Source organism: Zonotrichia leucophrys, chromosome 12 (genome assembly GCF_028769735.1).
Source record: "Zonotrichia leucophrys gambelii isolate GWCS_2022_RI chromosome 12, RI_Zleu_2.0, whole genome shotgun sequence".
In the NCBI taxonomy this organism is placed as follows: Eukaryota; Metazoa; Chordata; class Aves; order Passeriformes; family Passerellidae; genus Zonotrichia; species Zonotrichia leucophrys.
In genome coordinates this window covers 12689783-12716815 of record NC_088182.1, presented here as the reverse complement: position 1 = coordinate 12716815, position 27033 = coordinate 12689783, and the positions used below count along the sequence as shown (strand labels likewise).

At 35.7% G+C, this 27033-nt stretch overlaps 1 protein-coding gene across 2 annotated transcripts in view; it reads right to left on the bottom strand.

Moving 5' to 3' along the window:
• Window positions 1-27033, bottom strand: part of ERC2 (ELKS/RAB6-interacting/CAST family member 2) — a 406178-nt gene that overhangs the window by 119658 nt on the left and 259487 nt on the right. For both annotated transcript variants that reach the window (XM_064723899.1, XM_064723900.1), the window contains 2 exons: window positions 14598-14745; window positions 1254-1382 (listed from right to left, as the gene is read on the bottom strand). In XM_064723899.1, coding sequence (XP_064579969.1) covers window positions 1254-1382; window positions 14598-14745 — 277 coding nt within the window. The remainder of the gene's footprint in view (window positions 1-1253; window positions 1383-14597; window positions 14746-27033) is intronic.

The following is a 27033-nucleotide window of genomic DNA, read 5'->3' as shown; positions in this document are numbered from 1 at the left end:
CAACCACTTTCTGCTTTAACCACAAAACTAGTTCCCTATCAAATTACATTTGACTTGATTTTCTTTGGCAAATTTAAGCAGACTAAATATAGGATGGGTATGCTGGACCTGTCTTCTTTTTTAGAGAATGGCCCAAAACTATCACCTAGGAAAAAAGCTGAGTACAAGTGCTAGTAAATACTAGTAAAATAGCTACTATTTCATGTGCTCTCTCTCTAATCATGCACCTATTTCCACTATTCATATAACATCTCAATGTTCTTGAATATGCTTTGATACTGATTTTCATTATGCTTCTTATCCATTCTCCTCCCTGAATAAGCTGTTACCATGCATTGAAAAGCACTTGACTAAATGTTAGCTCTCTTACATTGTCATGAGCCTCAAATTTCTTTCACAGGTGCAAGCTTCTTAAATAAGCTGAAAACAGTGTCTAGGTTTCAGTAACACTGTGGTGGTTATTACCTGTTTTTTCACATCTCTTGCCTTCATTTTGGCTTTTTTATCCTTCCGTTCATTGCATAAAGCCAATTTTTTTTTATTTTACAGATATTTCCATACAAATTTTCCTTCTTTTCTAAACTCGGCAAACTTATCTCTGTTAATCAGAAACAGAACCAAACCAAGACAGCAAGTCCTTAATTCCCTTCTCCTCTTTCTGACAGAAAAAGTTGTTCTTAACATGTTCCAAGAATTCAAAGGATTATGTATTATGTTGTTCAGGTTTACAGTTTGTGGTTTGGGGTTTTATAATTTGCATTAGTATCCAAGAAATCATGTTTTCTCATTCTTACCTGCTCCTGACTAACACAATTCCATTGGTCACTGTGTAAAAAATGTGTAATTTGCCTCTTAGTCTCCTCCTCCCAATTAAGTAGTCTGTCATACATCCCCATTATATTTTCATCCCTGTTTTTCACTTTTATTTCCACCCAGACATTATGAACTTATAACCTAGTTTAGTATCAAAAAATGATTTTTCATATACAAGCAATGTTAAATTTTTCCTCAGGCTCCTTCATCTGAAAATGAGTTACTTGTTTCTACAGACTGTTTTTCTACTCCAGAAAAATAAGGCTCCAGACAAAAAGCCAAAATTTTAAACTATTTCAGGATGGAAATAAATACCAGAGCTATTAGCTTCAGTTCAAAGAACGTATCGTTGCTTATTAGATCTTTGGAAAATTTATTTTATTCTGAAATAGCAAAACAACAAAGTTATAAAACTGAGGGTGAAGAAGGAGGTGACCAACCTGGTCTGGAGAGGGTCTGTGGTTGTGTTGTGTCCTCCCAGGAGACCGATGGTGGTGGTGGTGGTGATGGTGGTAGTGGTGATGGTCATCATCATAGTTATCTGCCATCAGCTTCATTCTGTTTTGTGTCTGTTCAAAATGTAAAGCAAGACAATTTTACTGCATGTTGGAATGTATTATTCTGACAGTGTTTTAGGAATCACTTGGCTCTGGGGGTTTTTTGGGAGTTTTTTTGAGCTGAAGGATCTAAGAATAGAAATCCAGACTGCTGGCTCACAAAGAAAAGGAAAGAGAAATAGAGAAATCAAGTATATGAACACATCCTCTGTTTCAGCTTTCACATCCATAGAATGACATGAAGAAGTCAGAAAAGTAAATTATGACAGATAATGTGTTTGAAAGGCAAAGACATTCAGCTTTTCTAAATGTATTATTTTAGAGCTGTTTCCTATTTTTCCAGTCTAACATTATGTCTTAGCAATTGACTTCTTAAATCTCACTGAAAGGAACATTAAGTGTACCTCAAACATTTACAGTTGGCTACCAAGGCATGTCAGCAACAACCATGAATAGCTCTAAAAGTTCTATTTTGGGTAATTTATTTTAATTCTACACCAGAATCGCCCTGCTAAACAATAAGTAAAACGAATCTGAAAACTAAGTGATAGAGACACAGGCACTTAGAGAAATAAGTGATTATGGAACTTGACACACTACTGAATGGAAGTAAGTTAAAGATATAGATCTTGAAAAAGAGAGCAACACTTCAGCTACAGCTGTGTACAGATAAAATGTATGTCACCATGGGATAACAAGATACAATGCTGCTCTTTATCACTATTACAATTATTCCATACCATTAAATACATAGACTTGAATAATTCAAACCTTGCTCATAACACCAAAAATATCTTTCTACCAATAGTCTGACACCAACAGATACAGTCGCTATTTTTTTGTGGTACCAGGACTGAAGACTCTCTCAGGCAAACCTGTGAAACTGCAATCAAGTTTTAATTAATTTTGCACTAACAAAACCCAGGGAAAAATGGTGTCAACTCCCAAAGATCTCTACCAAAATTAAAATAATCAGTTAGAGGCATATACAATTAGTACCACACAGATTACTGAAGGAAAGATAGCAGTCTTAGCTCACTTGATGCCATGCTCCAAGGCAGAAGGATTCATGGCAACCCCATTGAGGATGGGAGCTAAACCCATTGCCCAGGACTTTGCCCAGATTAATGCGCTCCAAAGGACCAAGATAAGCAGATGAACACAACTCATTTGTTCAGTATGTCCCCATATTAACTGGTCTAACTGCTTTCCAATGCCAAGTGCCCATGAGATAACTCATGTCCCATATCTAGGATGTGGTAAATTTACTTCCAGGACTGCTGTAATTTGATTTTCCTTCAACAAAAATTCTACATGAAAGTGTCTGTTTGGAAAATTTCACTGGCAAGTATATTTTCATGTAAAACCCAGAGACTGCTATTAAATTCTCCAACTTTAATGCTTTTTGCTGAAGTTGAAAAGGGATTTGAAAAAAAAACAAGCAAACTAAATATTCATATTACATAATATTTCAAGTATAACACAGTCTAATGGCAGGAAAACAGCCACAGAATCCTAGGAAGTCCTGATGTACCTTTTCAGCAATTAATTTTTTTCAGTTGTCACAATGTTTCTCAAGCACTTCGCATGATGCTCAATAAAGGATCAGAGAAAACTGCTTTACAGGAGGGGAGCTGTAATCAGTTTCAGTAGAAACAACCAACTAACCCAACCAAATCCTCAAGGAATCCACAACAAAAAAACAGAGAAAACATCACAGGTCAGATGTGCACTATTAGACTTTCTGAGCATCTCCATTGCACTCTAAGAGCATTTTCTCTATACAGAGTGAGAAGAACCAGCACAGTTGGAAATATTTTATTTTCTCCCAAATACAAAGATGGAAGCCAGCAACTGAATGAATTTCAGTTGTGAAAGTTGTGACTTTCTACTGATTTTGATAAAAAGATCATCTCAGTCTGAATCATCATGGTTGTCTGTTTGTCTTTAGATTCAATGAGGAAGGGCTTTTGAACAAAAGAGTGGAAAAGATGGAGAATTAATAGACAAATAATAAGCCACTTACTATAAACACTGTCATACCCTGCCTCTTTGGGGAAGCTCCTAAAATTTTATTAGTTTATTTTCTTATCAATGAACAGCCTTAAATTTCCTACCTTTCAACTGTATTCCATAAAGAATGCAAAAGTTAAACAAGATGAGATATGCAATCCTAAAAGTGTCCTTTGTAATGAGGTGTTGGGGATTAGGCGTGTCATGGGATAAGAACTGTAAATGAATGATGTCATCTTTCTAATTTGGTGCTGAAATATAAATAAACTGCTTCTTATGTTTCTTCCTTTTGCATGCCAGATTGCAGTAAAATGTGCACAAAGAGTTGTTAATGCTCTAGTAGCCTTCCTTTAGTGTGCCTGTACCGGCAGCACAATATATGAGAAATATGAAATGAGAATTTCTTTTCCATTCAAGTAACCATCAAACCACCTACATGACTTGCAACTGCCATCAATTTCTTTAAATTATGCAACTTACCTGGCAAAAGAATATTTTTAACAGCTTTTTGGTTTTATTTGTTAGCTCTTCAACTGATAGCAGACACAATTTTGATGTTCTGTTTGTCTTTGCTTTAGCTAGTCTTAGTGCTGCACTTTCCACACTGAAAATACCTGTATTTTCCAGGTATGCTTAGCTTTGGCTTAACAAGTACAAACACCTTATGATTTCAAGCTTTTAAAAGCAAGATTTTTGAGGAGGACGAGCAGGAGGATTTCTGGAGAAGAACCAAAGTAAAGTTGTCCTGAGGAACAATACAATCCTTTTCACATCCTTCTAAACAAAAATCTGTAACATCACTTCTGTTTTCTCCCTTTGCCAGCTTTTGATATTTAGGAGGCTTTGAAATGCCAACTATATTTTTATTTGAGGAAGGAATTAATTAACCACATTGGAATTTGTTCAGAACCCCAGGGCTTCACACCCCTACACCTTCATAGAGGCACACAGCAAGGTGTGTACGTGTTGGGACACTGGTTTATCAGTCAGAGGAAAATCCTCCTGGTCTGGGTGCCAGAGCAGCACATCCAGGGACTGTTCCAGGGCTGCCTGAGAGGGGAAATATCACACAGTGACTGGCAATGCCATCACTTCCTGCAACACCTTCAGCATGCCTGAAAAGTTCCTGTTCAAGGACAGCCAAGACCTTTTCTTACATTTCTTTAGAAAGCACAGAACATCACTCAATACTGACGTTTCTGGATGATCAAGAAATTGAATCTTGAAATATACAATAAATGAAAATTAGAGTGGTGATCACACATGCATTCAAACTGTGCAATATCTAATGTGCACCACTGGTTACTCTGAACTATTATCTGAAACAGTTCTATTGCACAGGTCAAACTTGTATTCACATTCTACTCTCAAACCTGAAAATGGGGTTTCAAAAAATTTACATAGCCACAGCTCAGTCAACAGTTCTTTCTGAAAATGTCTAGAGAACAACAGGCCTTCCCACACCTGAGAAGGAATATGTTTTAATTTGGATTTATACTAGAAAAGAAAAACATGTGAACTTGTAAAATGCAACAATTAATTAACTCTATCTCCTAAAGATCACGTATGACCATATTAGTTCCAGCCTAAACAGTGTCCTCAGATTTTTTTTGGTCTTAATTTATTGACTCCATTCAAAAAATACTGCATCCATTTTGAAATAAAGCAATGATCAAGGAATTAAAAGCAGCTCAGATCTTCTTGCACAGGTAGATTAACCCTTAGGGCTTGAAACAGTTGTCTTTGATCATTCAATATCACTATTTGCTAAGCTGTCAAGGTCATGAATGGTATGTGAAACTGAATTTTTAACCCACTTACCAAAGAATTTATGACCTAGCACTGCAAGAAAACTGACAGATATTTCTTGTCCTCCTAAAAGTCTGTTGAGTTTAAGGAAGGATATACCAAAGTGAAATGAAAGTCTTTGATTGACTGGTAACAGACTAAATAGCTTAACAGCAATCTGTAACTGTAAAACTGTAATATTAAAACTGTCTTTTACAAAATATTTTAGCAAGGTGGCAATAGGGAACTATGCTTTCATCTGTCATCTGGATCAAGTTAACAATGAAACTCTCATGAATGAGGTTCAAATGAGGAAAAATAGTAAGATTTGTTGCTCTGGGATATAGGTGTAATTCAATTCAATAGCTATTACTTTCCTTTGGATTTTCTTCTCAATCTCTCTTCATTTAATGGAATTTGAAATATTTCCAGAATATTCACTTTCAATAGGGTAGGATTTTTCCCTATATGAGAAGGAGGCAGATATAAGGCCTGCAGGCTTTCCTGGAGTTATCCTGGGGTATAAGTCTAAAAGCACAAAATTTAAAATCTAGAGACTCACATTCTAGGTTTGATTCTGCTATGGCCTCTTGTTGTCTTTAATGACACCAAAACTCTTTTTCTTGCAATCCCACTGTTTGAAAATAATTCCAGATTCTAATTCCACATTCTAATAATTCCACAAAAAATGCTGAAAACTTCATGAGGCAGGCCTTTAGTTCTATTCTTCATAATTTTTAATAACAGGTGATTTTATCCAAGCTTTTCTTCCCTGAGACGATATTTTAGAAAACAGAAAAGGGCAATGATCTAAGAGAATTGCATTCTCCAGACTACAGAATTTTCCAAGTTTATCCAGAGGCTGCATGAAGGAATTATTGGAATGAATCTAGATTTAATAAAAGCATGTGCAACTGCAATTGGTTTTCCTGTATGAATTCAATGCTTCAATCCTGAGTTGCATTAACAGAGGATTAACAAAATGCTTGCTAATTAAGCCAGCTATGGCCTCATGCTCTCCAAATAAAATCAGTTTTCACATTAGAACAATATTTTTACACATTCTTTGAAAATTGTCATCATCAGAAGACCAGAGAAGAATTTCTTACCATTTCCACTGCTGCACAATTCAGAAATCACAAACTGCCATGGAATACAATTTATATTGGATGTGCTATTTGGCAAGTTACAATTCATTAAATGTTGGACAGCAAACACTGTACTTGGCCTCACACACCCCTAAAGTTCAAGAAATTACACTTGTCACAATCTTTTAAGTGACTAAAAAAGTTTACATAAAATCATGACTTTATATAAATGGTGTATTTTCTTATTAAAAAACCCCAAAATATTACAATAAAACAATTCAGACTACCACACAGGAAGACAGTCTTGGAAAGTAGCTACAAAAGGCATTTGAGAAAGCACCACAGAATCCTGTGCTTGTAATAATCCTTATGGTGACTTTTGATAACAAAAAAGTCATCACAAGCTACAAAGAAAACTAAAATGCCATGTAAAGCCTGTATTTCCAGAACTTTATTAAGTTCACTAATCCATTTTACTTTGTTTAAAAACCATCTTCAGCAAGTTTTCCTTTATTCCACTCCTGTTGTCTCATCTTAACTAAATATTTTTCTGAAATCAAAAAATAACAAGTTCAAGTTCCAACCTTGGAGCCTCTAAAAATCATCCTCAACCTCACTGTCATTGTTCCACCTACTTTTAGCAGCTCAAGCCTATAGAGATACCTGCATCCTGCACAAGTGGTGCAAAAGAAGCCAAAGAGTGAGATTGATTTGCCATCTAGAAAAATACTTAGGAGAGATTCCTTTGCAATGTTTCAGTTTAAACTTTTGCTATACTTTGGGGCACTGTTTCACTAACTATCCAACTGCAAAAGAAAAGAAAATTCCAAGGCTATTGCTAGAAAGCCAAACCTTGAGACTGCTTTGTTTTTAAGGGCAGCACTTTTCTTGAATCCACACAATGAAATGAGACAAATTGTTAAAACACACCCACCAAGTATGGTTCTGACAGAAGGGTCCTTTTTCCACAAGCCAGAGGATCTGTTAACCTGTTATTGCTCTGAAGGATCTCTTGTCAGTATTACAGCTGCATGGAGGAAGTGAACTTAATAGACCTCCAGAGATTGTATTAATTTATGCTAATTATTCATTCCACTTTTAACAGTGTAATGCTAACAACATCATGCTAATTATTTCTGAAGTAAATTATACTCTTGTCTTCAATGAGTATAAATATACAATAAAATTCTATTCAGGCCTCTTTGTTGCTTATGCAGGGAGGTTTTAGACACCAAGAAAACTCTAATGGAAAAAAATGATGTTAAGACACTCAGGTTTGCAAGCACTCATCAGTAAGTGAAAGATAACAAAAACACTGCAGTATGTTAACAAACCAGCAACTGCAAATGCTAAATAAGTATGATAATCATAACCTTATGGGTGTTGGAATGCATCACCATGGGGCAGTGTTATGTTTTACTGAGTGCTTTAATTATGCATTTTCTTTTTATAACATCCCTGTAATGTAATCTGTTCTTATATTCTTACTCTTAACTACATTTTAACATGGCTTTGCTGCTTTGTTTCCTGCCTCCATTGAAGAACACAAATTTTTCCCTGTTAAAATTCCAAATGGGCTAATAAGCATGTTTTTCTTTTCCTGTTGTAGTGTATGACTTGTCTTGGAAAGTGTGAGAGACAGGACGCATGCAGGCTCAGAGTGTGCATGATAGCACACTGCAGAAAAGCTTGGCTACTCTGCATTTAACTCTTTTTAGGTTTTACCTCATTAAGGATAAGATTGTCCATACAATGTAAGGGACACAGTCAAGTTTTCATATTAAGAAAGTATGCATATTTTTCTTTTCACATCTATATTTACTTAACTCACATGATGGTTTTACATTTAAAATTTAGAATTCTTATCATCTGTAACACGTAACCCAGAGCAGTTGATGTTCAGACCCTGTCTGCCCTCACAGGACAGAAAACAGGGATTAAGGAAAGGTACTGACTATTAAATCCAACATTCCACACAGGGAAAATACAAAAATCAATTGCTGGACAAATTAATACTCTGACTCCTCTGCAGCAGTGCAAAGCAACTTGTATGCAAATCTTTTCAGAGACTCAGGTCTGGTAATTTAGTGTTGAAATGAGCATAGAAGCTCTAGAGACAGTTCAGTTCTTTTTTAATTAGAGCACTATTTAACTGGTATGAACAACCATTACACCTGCTGCTTTGCAAGATGCCAAAATGTGACTGACTTACCCTGAAAGAAGCTAAAGCTCAGAGTAAGCCTCCCTCTTCACAAGCTGAAGGACAACAGCCTCCCAAACACCAGCTGGGATATTGGACACTTGGCAGACAGAGACAGGCAGCACTTCCAAGTGCCAAGCAGACACTTATCTAAAGTACTGAGGCCAAATTTCAACTTTTCTGACACTTGTGATTAAACAAAGCTACGCTGAATAGAACACGGACTGTCTGACTTTTTTTGGGCATTGAGAATTTGTGGTTTTGAAGTCTTTTAAAGCTCTGAGAATTAAAAGTATGGCTTGAAGCGCAGGAAATATCTTGTAATAATACAGCATACTCAGTAATGTATAGGCTCAAGTCATGCTAAAGGTATTTGTCTGAGTCCTACTACTAACCTGGGTAATTACATAGAAGTATGTAAGAACATAGACACAAAGAAGTGGGTTAAAAAGCATAATTAAAGCTCTGAAACTGAAGCTGCCTGAGGATATCTCAGGCCAGGGCCTACTAAAAACAGACAAGCAACGGAAGAAGGAAGGTTCCCTTTTTTCCTTTTTACAACAGGAAATAACTCATTAAAAAGATACTTCCCCATAATAATTATTTAAAACCAGACATGAATCAGAAACTTCAGCAGCTAAATAAGACCTTAGAAACTGCAAATCTCTGGTTAGCAGTACTGGTCATTTTTCACCATCTTTAATGTCTGATTAGTGAGTTTCAGCTTTAATTTTTACAATTTAAATACAAGCCCAGGTCTCCCATTTGTATCATATAGAAAATATAGATTAAGTTGAAATTACTACATTTACTCCATTGTATGCAACAAAAATTGCTTAATAAAATATTCATTTCAATATATTGGTTGTATATTTCAGTATTGACTGAAATGGTGATAGCATCACACCACTGTCTTGATATGCTTAATGGAGACACCTTATATATAGCTAATTTCTTTTTGATGCTGGATTGTCAGAATTACCAGTTTTATCCATAATTACAGCATCAGAAATATCTGACACTCAGTTTTTACAGTTTTTTACTCTTTTTTTAATAGCCGGCCACTTAGCACTGCATTTGAGACCGAGTGTTAAACTATATTTAGTCTTATTATCATGGGGTACATTGCAGTATAACATAAGGATTTGTTTAAAACACATCAAGTGGAGAAAAATCCTTTTGGCTTGGGAATTCAGAGTGTTATAATGGAGATATTTACTATTCTTATTTGAGGTACTTAATAACCAAGCAGGCCAGATCCAGAATTACAGAAGTTCCAGTGTTAATATATATATTATTTTATATCTGCATTACCTACTTTTTCCATTTAAGATTTTCAGTCTCAGTGAAGTTAAAGCATTTGTCTGAACAAAATTGTAGGATAAGTTCAAGACCAGATTATCACCAGTGGAAAAAGGTTTAGGTTGTGACACAGATCCTTGAAGAATCAAAAAACTCTGAACAGTAGTTCAAAGTTTGTTCAGAGAACAAACAGAAACAGATTTTAAAGCAGGAAAGGGTTCATGTACCAAGTGGTGCTTTCAGGGACTGACTGCTAAGGGCAAAATAAGCCCCTCTCATTGAACAGGTTTGTGTAAAAATACCATGCAAAAGACTTTGGATTCCTGAGAGCATAAGGAGGAAAAAGTGATACCATATCCAGCTATGACCCAAGTCTATCAAATTTTGTAACATAAATTGTCAAGTCTTGCTGAGAATGTGAAAAGTGTTATGAGAGCACTGCCAACATATTCAGTATTTTTTCAACTGTTGTTCAGGAAAGGCTTTTAGCTCCACTCACACACTGCCTTGCCCACCCTGTGCCCCTCCTGTGTAAAGCTGCAGGGAAAAGTGGCACTCTGCTCTTCCACCCCGACAGGAACCTGCACTGGGCAAAACTGAGATTCAATCCATTTGCAATGACTGTCATGACCCACGTGCAAAAAAACACAGATTCCAAAATCAGGTTAAAAATTAGGAGAATAAACTCAACATTAAGACATGCATAAATATTACTTTAGTATATTTCTAATTAATAGAAAAGTATAAACTAAAAAGGTTTTTAGGACAGTAAGGCCACTGAATGCTTTGTATTGACATAATTGGAATGTGAATAGCCACATGTAAAATCAGAGAGTAAAAGCCATTTTACTACATTTTCTGAAAACTTTTAAGGAAAAAGTAATCAGGCTCATTATGAAGTTATTAGGAGATCTATTCTTACCTGTCCAAAACAAACAAAGAACCTGTGTACCATAAGTGCAACAAAAATAAAACTATAACTTAAGGGCCTCAGACTTCTCTTTTGTTCACAATTAGGTGCTCAAAGCTTGAACAAGACCAATATTGTGACTAATGTAAAGAGCATAAACTGAAGAGGTAAAAAAGCAGCAGAGTGATCAATTACGTCTGCAGTACCCATGTGAATGGCTTCCTAACATGGATTCTACTCACTGTGCAGTGACGCTGCACAATTCAACTGCACAATAAATGTCTGTCTGAAGCAGATCTGTGTAAACAACAACAGCAATAACAACAACAACACGAAGAGGAATAATAAAATTATGTGGTCCTATAATACTCACACCTGGGAAACTCAAGGCAATCAGAAAGATGAAATTAGTATAGCATCAGAAACTGAAGCAACAGTGATCAGGAACCAACCCTAGAGTTGCTGCTGCTCACAAGTGCTGCAGATAACGATGTCTGTAACGACACTGTGAAATACCAGTGCATGACTTTTCTGCTCTCATGCTTGTTAGACATATAGAGAGCTTAAATGCAATTAATTAATTAATTCAAAGTGCTGCAGAAAAATGTTTTGGGCTGCCAGAATAATCACAACAACTTCTAGTAATATTCTTTTTTTCATACAGTAAAATAAACTCTTTCAATATCATAAAATACACAGTGCAATAAAGCTGAATTTATCTATCAGGGAAAATGCAATTTAGGGTATTTTGTTATTCTTGAATGCTTGATGTCACCACCATAATATCAGAGTAGCAAGGTTTCTGCAGTATTCAACTAGAACAGTATATGTAATGCAACATGCTGCCTACAATTCCACTTTACTCATTTGCTGGTGAAAGAGATTTTTTAAATATTTACAAGGTAATTGGTAAGAAATAATTCTGTGTATTGCATGCAAGAGAAAACATTGCTAGCTGTTAGTTTGCTGAGGAAGTGTGATTACACACATTTTTTAAATTCCTTGATGGTTTCTCACCCTTTTTGCTGCATTAGCAATATGTTGATGTGATGAAATATAGAGCAGTGAACTAAAAAACTCTGCCAAACACCAGCTTTGCCTCTGGCCAGAGTATTCTGTACACCTGCAGCCCTGAAAGCACTGGAAAGGTTTCTAATTTCATGTTTTGAGAAGAAAAATAAAATGCTCTCAAGGAGTAAGAAGACCTTGCATTTTGGCCAAGTGCACTTACATTTTTGGCACTATATCCTACAAGTGAAAAGAGACAACTGGGACATTTTCTCTCAGTATCCAAGTTCAGGATGAATCAGTAACATAGCAGCGTCTTCTGCTCTTCCCAAAATCTCTTGAGAAGTTCTAAAAATTGACTTTCTAGCTAATTATTTCATGAAGGATTGCATCACTGTACAAATTTATCTAAAAATACCTTCTCAGAATTCTCCAAAGGAATCTTGGCCAGAGTGATTATGCACATTATGTAAGCACTTAGCCAAGCCCACATGGTAATTTTGTTTAATACTGTATTACTGAAAGGTTTTTTTTAAAGCCTACTACAAAGTTCTACAGTTCTCAAAATATAGCATTTGGTGTATGAATCAAAGCAATTCCAGTGGTTTTGTTTTGCTGGGAGTGTATTACTATGCTTCCCAATTATATAAGCAGTAAACAATAAATATTTAACTGACAGATTGCTGCTGCTAAATTGTATTTAAATCATTGCAATTAAATGTTTGTTTCTTGTGATAAAATGTGTTTGCAACACAGAGGTCAGAATTATTACAACTAATTTTACAGCTGAATACACTGTGATACAAATAATTTTTCTAGGTTATCTAGGTTTTGACATAAAAACAATTGTCTTCTTCCAGCTTAAAAATAACAGAACTTTTACTTAAACTCACACAGTGACAACCCATAAAAAGATGGCTCAACTCATTCATATAAATAACATTTTCATCTTTAAAATATGACATGCCTATCTGTAGCTTTATTAAAATAAATCATAAATATTCTCATTTCCTGACAAAGGCAGAATATTTCATTTCTCTAAGATGCCTCATTTTATTTTGCAGTGTGAAAAATTGTGACAAATTATTTTAAAATCAATGTCTTAATAGGGGTTTACAATGTATTAGACATTCACAAAGGCCAGAAAATGTGGATATATATGGGAGGAATACAGATTTTTTTATCATGGACCAGCATGTTATTTTGCCTCTCAATGCAAAAATTCCTCTTACAGTATAGAACAAGGATGAATTTAGGGCTTTATGTTAATGTTTAGCATTATCTAGTGATTCATCTTTTAATATTTATAAATATTTCTCCTTTGATGATCACATTAGGCTGAAGAAGTTGGGCTTTTCTGAGTTCTCTCTTTCAGCAGTGTAACAGCTGTGGAAATGGAGGATGGGACAAATACGAGCAGAAGAAAAGAAGCAATGCTGCAGCTGAACATTCACTGAGGCTCTTGAGAACCAGGAACAGCACGAGAGGGAGCATCTCTCAAGGCAAGAGAGGAACTGAATCACACAGGGGAATCTGCCCCTGCCCAGCACAGCCAGAGCAGCCTTTGTGCTGGATGCACATGAGAAACCTCTGGGGTAGACAGTGGTTCTCCCCAGAGGGATTAAAGAAGTATGAGTGAAGCCTACAAGCTCTATTATCAGATAATTCTCAAGTGTAATAAAGGGGTGACCTAGTTAAACCACATTCCTGTTCCTGGTGACTCTTTTTTTGTGGTGTCTGAGATAACAGGGAGATTATTTTGGCATCAATTTAATCTAGTTAAATAGCTTTACTGAAGATCTTTATCGCTATAAATAATGGAGGTATTTGAAGTATTTGGTTACAAGTCTAACTGAAGTTCTCCAACACAATGCTTCTCTAGCAATCCTCTTCCTTCTCTCTGTCTGAAGAAACCTATCAATGTTTTGAACACTTTCCAGCAACAGCTGAAAGGTACAACACCAAAACAAAACAAGCACAACAACAAAACAGTTGCTCAGTTCTCTGATGAACATTTTCTAAATACCCATGATATTTAAAGGTATCATGGAACATGGCAAAGGGGTGTATTCATTTACTCTTCAGTAACCTAAAAAAGGGAGATGTCTAAAAAAGAAAATAAGCACCCTCTCTTTTCCAAAGCAAACCAAAACAAAAATCCCTAAAATTATTTGGAACTCAACATCATCTGCTCTGGTGCAGCACAGTGGGATGATGTGATAAAAAGCATGAAGCATATCTGCCTATTTATCATATAGATTTTGATGAAAAGTATCCTGGGCAGACTGACCTGGTGACAATTGCATCATGGCAAGAATATATGTGATAATATCTGTTTCAAGAGGGTTTTAGTTAACTAAGCTAAAATCACTGTGTCTTCAACACTATAAATAATTTGACGTTAAAAAAAAATTTATTTAAACCTCAAATTACTTATAATATTGAAGACACAGTGATTTTTACCCATTTGAGAATTCATTTCAAGGATAATCACAATTTCTAGATACCCTCTCAGAAAGCCTGAAGCCTTCTGAAAACACAATTATTTTACCACAGATAAGCAAATAAGCGAACAAGAGTAGATTAAAAAGAGTCCAGAGAATGGACAGATCTTGCTTTTTGCAAAGAGCATCTGCTGTCCTCTTTCACAGAATTAAGAAGGCTGGGAACTATATGAAGAGGGAAAACAAAATGTATTGGCTGCATATAATGTGAGCCAAGTAAATGTGCAGCTAATTCTTAACAACTCCAGAGAAGCAATAAACACTTAAATGGAACACATCCTACCTTGTGCAACTGCTGACACAGGTCAGACCTGGCTTGAACACTTCCAAAAGGACATCAGCATAAAACAGTACAAATTAAAATAGTGCCAGTTTTCTGTTTCCATGAAAGTATGAAAAGTAAAGTCTCCCCACCTGCTGTTTTAACTGATGTACTAATCTGTCCTTCTCTCGTTTTAGAGCCATTACTTCATCTTGAGTCTTCTTTTTCTTTGAAGCAGACAGCTCAAGCAAGGCAATATTTGCATCTTTTTCACTAATTGCAGCAAGCAAAGCTTCCTGTCTGATAAAATAAATAAAATTAAAATTGTTAAATTCTCATTTAAAACAGATATATACTGCTACACCACACTATGTGAGATCTTTCTTTCAATCACTAGGAGAATAATCACCTACCTTCTGAACACTTTAAATAGCAAACACTGTCAGGTCTCACCAAATCATGAAATAAACTAATCAGCCAAAAATTTCTCTTTGTAGACTTTTCATTATTTGTTTCATCAACCATTTATGTCAGTCTATTTACTACAATATGATATCTAACAATAGTTCTGTGAAATGTCTTGCTTTTTTAAATCTTTGATTTTTTTTTAATTCACTTTCCTGAATTCTAGAATACCTTTCACAAATATCTTTTGACTTATGCAGATCATAGAGATTAAATAATAGAAAGCAGATAAAACCAATTTTTATATTATCCTGTTAACTTGGTACCTTAGGGTTCTCAGTGCAAGAATCTCTGGATATCTTCCTCATATTTACTTACATGTTTTCCTATGTATTTATTATTATTTGCTGTGTCAACACAAAATATATTTCTAAAAGTAAAATACTAAGTTTTTTGATCTGATTGTTCATGAGAAATCATTTCCTTTGTATTCTTGAACCCTCAGTTTTAGAGAGCAAACAGAATCTTGCAGCACTAAAATATGGGATGACACAGACACTCACAGGGGTACATCACAAGTAGTTTGTGAGGAGGTAAGACAAAGGCAATTTTTTACAACATGCAGTTGAAAGCACAGACCTTGCAGTGTCTTATACCCTAAAATGCTCATGCTCTGGCAAGGCCATAATCTGTCCTTTAATTTCATAAATAAAAGAAATATATTCACCTCCTGCAATGTACTCGGTGACAGACTATGACTTATCAGGCAAGAAAGAGCACATAATACCTAATAGCTTTTAGAAAAGAATATGTTATGGCCTGTGCCTTTTCCCAGAACTATATAAGATCAATCATTAAAAAATAAACAGGGATAAATGAATTATAAATTAACCTTAGGCTCCAACTGCTAATAAATGTAAGAATACAGCTCGTGAACTTCATACAGTCAAGGTGAGCTAAAAGTTTGGAATTCTCACAGTCCTTTGCTTGCCAGCAAAAATGTCAAGAAAGTTATTTCACTTTTATTTCAAAGTTCCTAATGTATTAATATAAATATTTATAGGACAATATTTCTGATGGAGTCAAAGAAAAACAACCCATTTATTTTAGGCGAAGTTATGCGACATGGATCAATTTTAGATAAACAGTTGCATTTTATTCATACACTTTAATAGTGTCATTTATTATTCTGTCTTGTTCATTCAAATCTCAGTTAAATGATGTTTAAAAGAGAATCCTGTAAGACTCCAACAGTCTTAATTTAAATTATAGTTATGAATTATTTTAAATAATCAATATTACACAAAAAATATATATCAGAGGGGCTGCATATCCATAATGTTAATTTGAAATGAAATACAGGTATATTTTTTTTCTACGAACCTCACAATAATGCATAAAAATTGTTGTGTAGTGATTTGTAGAAGGCTCTCAGTTTGTTTATGTGTTGTGCTCAAATACCTATTCCATAACATTTTCATTAAAATATTAGATTTTTAATGCATCAAAATAGAAAGAAAAAGTGGTTTGCCGCTCTATTCATTTCCTCTGAACTTGCAGAAAGCAAGCAATTTATCAAAAAATCATGGAATGGTTTGGGTTGGGAATGACCTTAACGCCCACCCAGTGCCACCCCTGCCATGGCAGGGACACCTTCCTCTGTCACAGGGTGCCCCAAGCCCCAAAGTCCAGCCTGGCCTTGGACACTGCCAGGGGCAGCCACAAACACTTCTCTGGGCACCCTGTGCCAAAGCCTCACCTGCCCCACAGATGTCAGGCATGACAACACAAGTTCCCTGGCAGAAATAAAGGTATCCTGTGATTTTAAAGCCAAAGAAAAGGAAACGGCATATTGCACATAGGCATGGAATACGTTCCTCCAAATTAAATAAGGTTCACTCTTCTGCGTTTTTCTGAGAGCATGCTGTCATAAAATTACAGCGAAAAGTCAGTTAGAAGTGTAACAATGTTCCAGTTATAATACCTCAAGTTAAACATTAATACTACCATCACAAACCTACCTATTTTCATTTTGAATGTGTTAAAGAAACCTACATCTCAGAATTTCCAAGGTTTCAGAATTCTTAAACTTGTGTTCTTAAGTTGTGTAGGTTAACTCCATGCCAGCCAACCCCAATATAATGTCTGCTCTCTAACAGCAAATTCCACAGTAAATACTTGTCACCCATGAGGTTTTTAATGATATATAGTTATTTAACACATATTACAGCTGTAAAAAGCCAAAAATTGAATAAAAGGATTAAAGTTTGAAAAGAACATGAAGCTAAATCAGCAGTAAAAACACAAACCTGACTAGTGAGGAAGAAGAGTCAGAACTACTGAATAATCTGGTATCATTTCAACATCTGATAATAGGATTCAGTCACATCCATACTTTTTGTACTGCCACCAAAATGCGATCTTGTGATCTTAACTGCTCAGCTGTGCAACATTCTCCACTCCACTTTAAAGTAACAGATGAGGTGAAACCTTTTATGGGAGAGGAGAGCCAGTCAACATGCTTTGAAAAATCTGCACTCTGGATTCTGCAGCCCCAAACCCACAAAATTTTGCAGACCCTAGCATGTATTTTCTCAGCTGATGGGGATTTTCCTATCTTGGGAAAATGCTTGGGAAAATATGTAACCAAACACTTTATTCCAGGAAATAACGACTCATATCAAGCACTTCCAGGAAATGATGGTTCATAGTCATGTGAAATAGCTGCTGTCAAATGACACCACAAGTGGTCCTCTGAGACACTCCAAGATTTGAATCAAACCCACAGCACATATATGTTTAAACTGCCCCCCCTAAAATTATTGCCAACATATTTTTTAAATCTTTGTAGTTAATTTGAGTGGAGCTGGGAGGAGACGAGTGTGTGACACGAGGGTGGGGATTTCTGGGGAAGTGCTTCCCCCGCCATATGGAATGATGAACACAGCAAAAGCAAACTCACAGTGCCAGCACTCTTGCAGCCACTAAAATCATTATTATTATACCCAAATGTGTGCCAGCCTCTGCTGAGAAGCTGCAAAGCCTCAGCTATCAGAGACAAGGTGTTTGAGCTCGGGCACGGCGCCACACAACGTGCTGATGGCTCCCAGACTGGGGCTGGCTCACACAGCCTGCCCAGGGTGGGCACAGCACCTGTCTGCACTGACACATTGCTGGATGTGGCAGCAGATTATCCACGTTTATCATCATGGAAAATCTCAACAGCAATAGCCTCAAATATAAGTGGCATTTAACCAGGCATCTAGGTTAACAAGAGGTTGGCACAGCTGGTCTATTCTACCAAATGATAGGTCAGTTGCTTTAATTCCGGTTAATTAACTAGTTCTCTTCAGAGGGAAGACAGAGAAGCCCAAAGATTTTATTATTATTTTTCAGAATACAAAATAAAGATGCAGGTTGTGACAGAGCACCTGAGGAAAGCCATATCCTCCTTTACTCCTGCATGACCAGGATCCAGCCCCCACTAAGTCCCTGGAAGACAGAGGTGGAAAAAGATCTTGCCCACACTTGTGAGGCACTGAAAGTGAAGAGATCCAGGCATTTATGAAGCTGCCTCTCAGGACAGATCAGGATCTCTATGTTATCATATCCTATTGATTACATATTGCACTCTAGTTTATCCACATCAGTCAAAGTTGTTATGCTAGCCTTTCATCATACTTCAAGTTTCCTATGGAAGAACAAAACCTCATGGACAGAAGCAAGTTATTTTGGCTATTCAGTAACCTTTCTAAAAAATTAACTTCACTGTTTTTGCAGCAAACATTAGAAATGAGATTACATGGCCACTAGGAACAAGGTTAAGATGCCAGCAAAGTGGCTGACCATAATGATTTTCTCACCTACAAACACAATGTAACTTTATTCAAAAATATAAACTGGTGGCAAGGTTTTTACTTAAATCTCTCAGGTAAGTCATGCACTTCTACTTTGCTGCTAGAAATGACACTCATCATGAGTTCAAGTGCTAGAATTTTTGAAAATCAGGATCTGATTTGGCACCAAGAGCAACATACAGTCTGATACACTCTCAGCTAACGTGCCTAAGAGTGTAAGCATAATTTATAATTCCTAATTATCTACTGTGTCAGGAAAAAAAATGACTATCCAAATACAGTTCTACAAAGATGTTATCACTATTTGCAGCCAAAATGTCTCCTTATTGTTTAATAAATTATAGCAATAAAATACATTTTAAAATAATTTATTGGAGCAGTGGATTAAATGACATTCTTTAACAGTAATATTTATAAAGAGTAATCCCTTTTGTTATTAGTAGTTTTTCCTCTCTTTTTTTGGCAAACTAATCTGTTATACAAATAACAGGGCAGTATTTTTAACACCAAAAAAAAAAAACCAGTATAACTTTCCACAGTAAAAGTAAGTAAACCCTCAAATTAAAAAAGATATATTAAATCTAACAGCAAATGCTCCACATTGGTAATTATTCTGTCCATTTTTCTTTCACCTGCATAAATTAATTCCTAGGATTCCCAACTTATATCTTCCACTGCAATATGCTGATTATTGCAAGGAGAGGAATGAAAACTTTTCCCTGGAAAGGCAAAAGTTATGAAATGAAATTTCTCCTCCCCTGGCAAAGGCTGACTGCAACAACCCACAGCAACCTCAGGCCGAGTCTCCTTAACCCAGAGCCAGTGAATGCAACAGTCTCTCAATAAGCACACTCCCAGCCGGGGGATCTGGGCTGACAGCCCAAGTGCTTCCACTAAGAGGTACCAAGGAAATCTGCTCAAAACTCTGATTATACTTAATGTCACTTCATATACAATACAAACAGAACACATGAAAGAAACACTACCACTCTGATGACCAGGAATTTACACAAGTTGTGTTCTATCCAAAATTCCAGTTTGTATAACGTTTCCATTAACTAATGAATGATGGACTAGAAAATCTATTTGTTACATTTCAATGAGGCTTCAGAATTGGGGGATTTTCATGTGCCATGAAGACAGGAATAAAATTGATCTTTACAAACCAAAGATGCTGTCTAGAAGAGTAAGGAGAAACTCCATGTTGGTGATCTGTTGTGAATAAGGCAAGTATCATATTAAGAAGTAAAAACAAAAATAGATTGCAAGGCAAAAGTGAGCCTTTTCATCTACACAAAAGGTTTTGGCTGAAATACTGAATCCAGTACTCCCTGAAAAACGTGGGGAAAGGCAGAGAAGTGACTGATGAGAAAACACCAGGAAAAACTACAATAAGTCTTTGAGTGACAACATGGTAATGAGAACCTAAAATGCTATGTCAAATTGAAATAGAACTACTTTTTTCTATATTCATGGCACACAGAACAAGAAGCAATGTCCATAAATTGCAGAAGAAAGCAGCAAATTTTTTCCTCCTAATATCTAGCCAAGGTTTAATAATAATGGTCATTCTTCAGTGATAGTCAAATACAAAGAGTCCTTTCCTTGGAGGAAGGATCAATTATTAGTCTGAAAATAGAGATAGCTTTTAAACAAACAGAAAGTATAAAATAATATAAATCTTTTAGTAAAGTCACTTGAAGTAGTGTCAAAGAAAAATCTGGATTTAAAAAATCTACCTTACTTAGGATTAGAGAAAGCAGGTGATTGCAAAATAACTCAATTATTAATGTTACGTAACACCTGAAAAATACAATCTTGGGGATCTCTAGCAATACACATGCAGAGTTTGCATTTGGGAAAGCATCTGTCCTGGAGTGAAAAAATTACTTAATATGAAAAGGAAGTCTTAGCATACTGAAAGGGAAGATAAGATAATGCAAGAAGAAATAAATCCATGAAAGTCTCTGTTGAATGCCAAACTGAAAAAGTATATTGTATACAGTATTTTATCAAACTTCAGCCTAAACAAATGTCAAATGGAATAATTTTTTTAACAAATATGGGCAACAACTGAGAAAAAAGGGTTGCTCACTAGCATATATTTAGTCAAGATTAACTAAGGATAAAAAAATGTACTAAGAACAGATTTAATAACCTTAAACTGTCATTCAGCTAGTAGGAGGTATTCAAGATACAGCTAATAAAACACAAAAAAATGGTTCTAACCACCCACAAAAAAATCTCAGTAGTATAAAACACTGAAGGATGACCACTAAGATAAATGCTTTCTTTTGAGAGCTGCCTTGCAGTTAACCTTCTTAAAGAGTCTCCCAGAAACCTCTAATCATAATACATTGCATTGCCACTTATCACAGTCAATTTAGAAGTGAGCTCTGTAAACACTCCTGCCTTACTCCCCACCTCTGTTAGTCTAAGAATAATTTTTTGAGCTTTAATAAAAGAACTCCTGACAACTTTTTGGGAGGTGGGGTGAGTCCTTAGAAACAGTCCAATTGTAACCTAGCAGAATTCCAAGATTAAGATTTATAGAAACAAGACCTTCTAATGAGAACTTTTACTGCCTTTACTACTTAAGCTGTTCTCCACAAAATACAGAAATGCAATTTAAAAAGCCACTATTAAAGCTAAATCAAGTCAGAAATGTTTGAACTAATGATATACAGTACAATACTCAGCCAGCTTCTTACATGCTAATCATACTGAAGGACAAAAAAAACCCCAGTTCAATCAACTTTTTCACTTTAATTATTGTTTTCTTTCCCTTGTGACCCCCGGTATTCAACCTTAAGTTCAGTAGGAGGTGACTAGAGATAGACGGTGATGAGAGATCCTGTTTGAAACAGCTTCTCTCTGTCACTCCCAAAGCAAATAAATGGTTTGTTAAAACATGCTGTTAATCCATTATGGATGTGCATGCATCTTAGAAAATAAACTCCAGAATATTATTGGTATTTTAAAGCTTTTTCTGACAGAAAATTTATCACTCCAGTTGCTTGACAAAAGAACATTTATGGATTACTCCTTTTAAATGAACAATTATCTTGCACTGTATTCAAAGAACAAACCCCTTTGAAATACTTTCAGAAGACAAAGAGAGCATGAAATTGCATTTTGGGTTGTCCTGGCTCCCTTAACAGCAAACACAGACAACTATTGATGTTCCACAGCCCAAACACACCAAGAAAGGGCTGCTCCATTAAATGTGGGACAGAAAAAGGGGAACCTGCTCTTACACACCCACTCTACACTCAAACCCATCCACTTTTCCTCGCATGATCCAAGTATCGAATCTTGAATTTTCCATTTGATCAAGTCTTCTGCTGTAAGCAGGTGTGAGGATGAAGTGAGATCACTATGTGAGATGGACAACAAATAGCCTCTATATTACACCTGTATTCAATTTATAATAGATGTAGATTAAGCTAAAATCAGGAAGAAAAGGGAAGATTCATCTATTCCTAATATGAAATTTCAGAGTAAAAGGAAAGAAGCAAAAGTGAGGACCTGATTCTGAATAATCTCAAGGAGTTTCTTGACAAAGCAGCTTCCTTATCCATCTGTCCTCCTCCATTCTACCTCCCTAGAGCCACAGTTCATTACTCCTATAATCACACCTCTACCTACATCTCCCACATTGCTTTTACATTGGCAATTTCAAATTATTATCACTTCTCTCCTCCTTAATGGCAACTTGAAATGTGCATATAGGTTCTTTGTTAAGGAAACAAAACTAATCCAGATTTTAAAAGGCAAAGAAGGAACTTCGTGCCAATATTTCAGGACTAGTTTTCAAGTTGGGCACTCAACTGCCCTTTGAATTCTTGGAACTTTTTCAAGCCCTATAACATTGTACTACTGATGTCTTGATAACTTTTATTTATTAATGACAGATAAGTAAAACAGGTGGGCTAAAAAAGACATTGTGAAAGCAATTACATCAGAGTTTCACAGATCATGCTTCCATAACCATTGCATTACCAATTCATTCAAATAGGCAGCATGGCTCACATAGGAGCAACCGTAATAACCTTCAGATTGTGTGAGAAATACAGAGGAAAAAAATAATTCACAGTCCTACAAATATAATGGAAGAAATTAGATGACAGTTATTCCTGAGTTCTGCAGCTTTTTACTGGAACTGACTCCTGTTGCTCATTTGGCTTTGTTTGATTCTCCACAGGAATGGCACCAACACTTGGATGAAATCCCTCTGCCTGCTCTGTGCCACAGCCCAAAATTGTGAAGAAATGGAGATTGCAGGGAAGAAGGATGGGATCTGAGCACATGGGATTGTGTTACAGCACAACATGGCACTGCACAGGGTCCACCTAAGTTAAACAGGAAAACAAAGCTACAGGTAATCTGTCATTGTCAGCCCCCTCATCCTTCAACAGCGCTTTTTTTGTTTATAGAAGACAAAGATAAAAGTGCTTTGGAGGAGGAATGGTTTGATCTTTCGAATATAGTTCTTGGTAATGTTTTTGAACTGCCAAATAAAGCTTTAAGCAGGGAAAAATGTTACTAGTAAGAGCTATTATGGTTTTAATGAATTTGCAGAGAATTCAAAATATTTGAGTCAGAGACATATAAAACTGAGATGCAGAAATGTGATATTAAAAAAAAACAACCTTTGTTTAACTTTTGTTAATTGTAATCTGTCCTTAATATTGTGTTGAAAACACATTCCAAATAATCATTTGTTACAAAGTAGATAGTTATATTAAAGAATCAGTGGGGCTTTTTTCAGCTTTTAGTAAATGCTGATCAAGAAAATTATCCATACAAACAAAAATTGCACAAAACTCTATTTCCTTCCTTTCCACTGCAAATTAAACAAAAAATATTAATTTGGTTTTAAAAGAAGTCTTCCTTCTTAAGATCTTCCTTCTAATTTTCACAATTCTACAAGGAATTGCCCTTTGAACAACAAACATAAAAATCACAAAATCCAATGTAGATCACATTGAACTTGAAAATATGTCACAAAGTTGCTCCATTTTGAAACAAAACATATAAATCAGTACGAATATATTAGAACTCATGCCTTGAGCTTTACAGTGCATTAGAAGGCAATTTTGACAAATAAAACTGCCTGGACACATAGAGAATTACCTGAATGCACTCTCTTGAGTTTGGAAAGTCAGAAACACCATTACCTTTACTAACATGATGACATTCATCACTTATTTCTACAAGTATGTGTTAAAAGTTACAAAGCTTAATTTGACTGATACAGGAAATTCTACCAATTATTACAACATAACTTTTTTATTTTGTAAAATTATGTTTCTGTTAAACTTGCCTGGTTGATAAGGTATTGCTAGGCACAGAAGAAACTTTAACATATAATTTCTGACAATTTAATTATATCTGGAACTACTGGAACAAGCCACAGAAAACAAGTATTAACACCAATAATTATTGGAGCCAATATTAAAAAAAAAGGAAACTTGATAAAGAAGATAAGTTATTTTTATTTCTTCTCTAATTAGCAGGCCACAATTTCTTTAGGCAGAATGTCTAAGGACCTAATTGCCTAAAAATGTTGTAGCAGAGAATATTTATTCAAACCTTGCCCCATTAACTTTATCTCAGTGGAAAAAAGAACCAAATTTAATTTTAATAAAATACTGCATACCCAAAATACAGCATATGAAATGAATAACTATCAAACAGAAAAGTATTAATAAAGACAATGAAAGCCTGGAGTAGGAACAAGATATTTTATTTATAAGGAGAGAGGAAATTAGGCAGCAGCACAGAAATATTTCTCTAATTAGTATCTAAAAAGATTGAGAATGAAACAGATAGGATACCACATGAGGTTATTTAATTATATGACTTCCCTGCTAATGGAGCTGTTCACAAGCATTGCCAGAAGCATGAAGACCTCACATGATTCAACTTTGCATAAAGAAGTTTCCTCATTGATCTTCTTTGGTGGGTTAACTGCTTGAAAATCTGTTTCTGACTAAGGAGACATTTTAGAAAATGCATATGTAGAGTCTTGGAGCTCTAAAATAACCCAGCCTGGCTCACAGTGAAGGCACACTGTGCTGACTTTCTCAAAGCAGACTAGAGAGATAAAACCATGACTGGTCAGGTTTAGATCCACAGGATGGATGTTGGAATGGCATTAAGGAGTCAGCACAGCAGAAATAACAGAACTGAGATATCTTAATACAGTTCCATAATGAATTGTAGAATGTTTAGTCTTCATAAACAACTTCTTACCAAACTAAAACATCAAGTCCCTACTGATTTCAATAACATTTCTACAGTCTTGAGCAAAACTTCTTAAACTGGAGGACTTTTATTCTGAGAAAAAAGGCTTTGCTTTTGTGCTAAGATGATGTTGGTTCAAATTCTACTACAGAAATGGATAATAAAATCACAAAATAGAATCCATAAACTACACTGGTTACTGAAAATCAGTACTAGATGATACTTTTGAAATCATTAAAATCAGTGAACTAGAATTAAAAAACTATACGGCTCTTACTGTTTGTTGGTTGGTCAATCAAACTGGTGTTTCTTTCTTGTCAGTATTTTATCTATCATCTCTCTCCATTGTTTGAACAGTTCCTTCTTAAGCTATCAGCCAGGTCTGTGTCAGAAACTGACTGGTCTACTTGGATATTCTCATTATATGTTAAAATAACCCAGGTGAATCTTCCTGGGAGAAGAGGGTATTGAGACTTTACCAGAAGCAGGTACCAAACACAGGTCAGACAGCAAAATCAGGTTTCCCCAGGGACAGTCCTACAAGAGCTATGTTTGCAAGAACATTTGAATAAATAAAAAATGCTGAATTTATACATTGGCTATGGTAAAAAAAAATCTATAAATTCCTTCCAAAATGAAAAAGATGGACCGTCCATCTAACAAAAATCAATAATGTTTTTGGAAAGAAAACCAAATTCATCAATTGAAAAAAAAAGAACAACCTTCTTTAGAATCAAAGAGGACATATTCTGGAGGCTCTGCATACCCATGGTTGATTTTTATTTTTTTTTTAACTATGTACAAAGTTGCACTTAATGCAACCATGGATAAGATCTACAATCTATGACCAAAAAAATAATTTCTGAGCAGGATTTTGAATGTTACCTGAATCAACAGCACATCTGGAAAGAATTGTGGCAGAATCAGCCCAACAAGCAGTTGCTATGGAAAATGCTGGCTGAAATTGCTATCCGGGTGGCCTTGTGACTCACACAAATAATGTGATCCATTTTCAGATGAGCTGTCACTAGAAGGAGGAATGCTAATAGAAGTGCCATTGCTATGAGAAATAAAACAGCAGCTGTTAATTTCTGCAATGAGCCCAGATTCAGTACAGGTGGGAGGAAATAATGGCACCTCAGCTGCTCAAAGAAGCCAGAAGTAACCAAATCAAAGCCGAGGTACAATTGTAGGTGTAGGATTTTTTTTCCTGCTGCACAGAAGGGACCTCCTTAGTCACTACAACTCAACCTTGCAGGTACCTCTGCTGCTGAATGTGCACTCCAGTACAACAGAAATGCACATACTCAGAATACAAAATGATGTGAAACATTCTAGACATTACTTTAAAGCATATGAGAACCATGCTAGCTGGCTCCAACAATTCTTCCCCAAATAAGAAAGTAACATAAAAACTCGCCAAAAAGACACTGAAAGAAAGAATGCAGCATTATCCTTTCTGGACTAAATCAACCAAAAACCAAAAATTCACACCAGGATTGAGCACAAAGAAATTTTATCTACGTCTGCCTTATTTTTTCCCAAAAAAAAAAGAGGAAGGCGTGCAGGTTATTATTGTATTCATTACAAAACCCTGTGATTTAACAACAGAAAACAAAGTTCTAGTTAACAAAGAACTGAGGTATTTTTAAAATGTAGGAAACACTATGTAAAACAAAAATATTTAAAACTACATTCAAATATTAAAAACTTGGCAAAGACATAGTTGGTTTGTTTCCTCTATCCATTTTAAAGCTACCTTTTGAACACTGCCCATGGTGCTACAGTTGACTTCAGCTTATCCTTAAGGCAGAGATTGGTAATACACAGAGTACAAAGGAACAAAGTATGTTTCTCCCCAAATTACTTCCATGCTTCTAAACACTAGTGGAAGTTACTCTGTAATGAACAATTACTAACAGCTACAATTGTTTGGGAGGAACAGAGTCCATATGATGTTTATAAAGGCTGACATATTCCGTTCACATTCACAGGAAGCAGAGTAGCTTGAAGCAAGAGAGCTGAGCAAGGAACCCATCACATCAGTGCTGACTACCTAAGTGAAAAGCAAATCAGC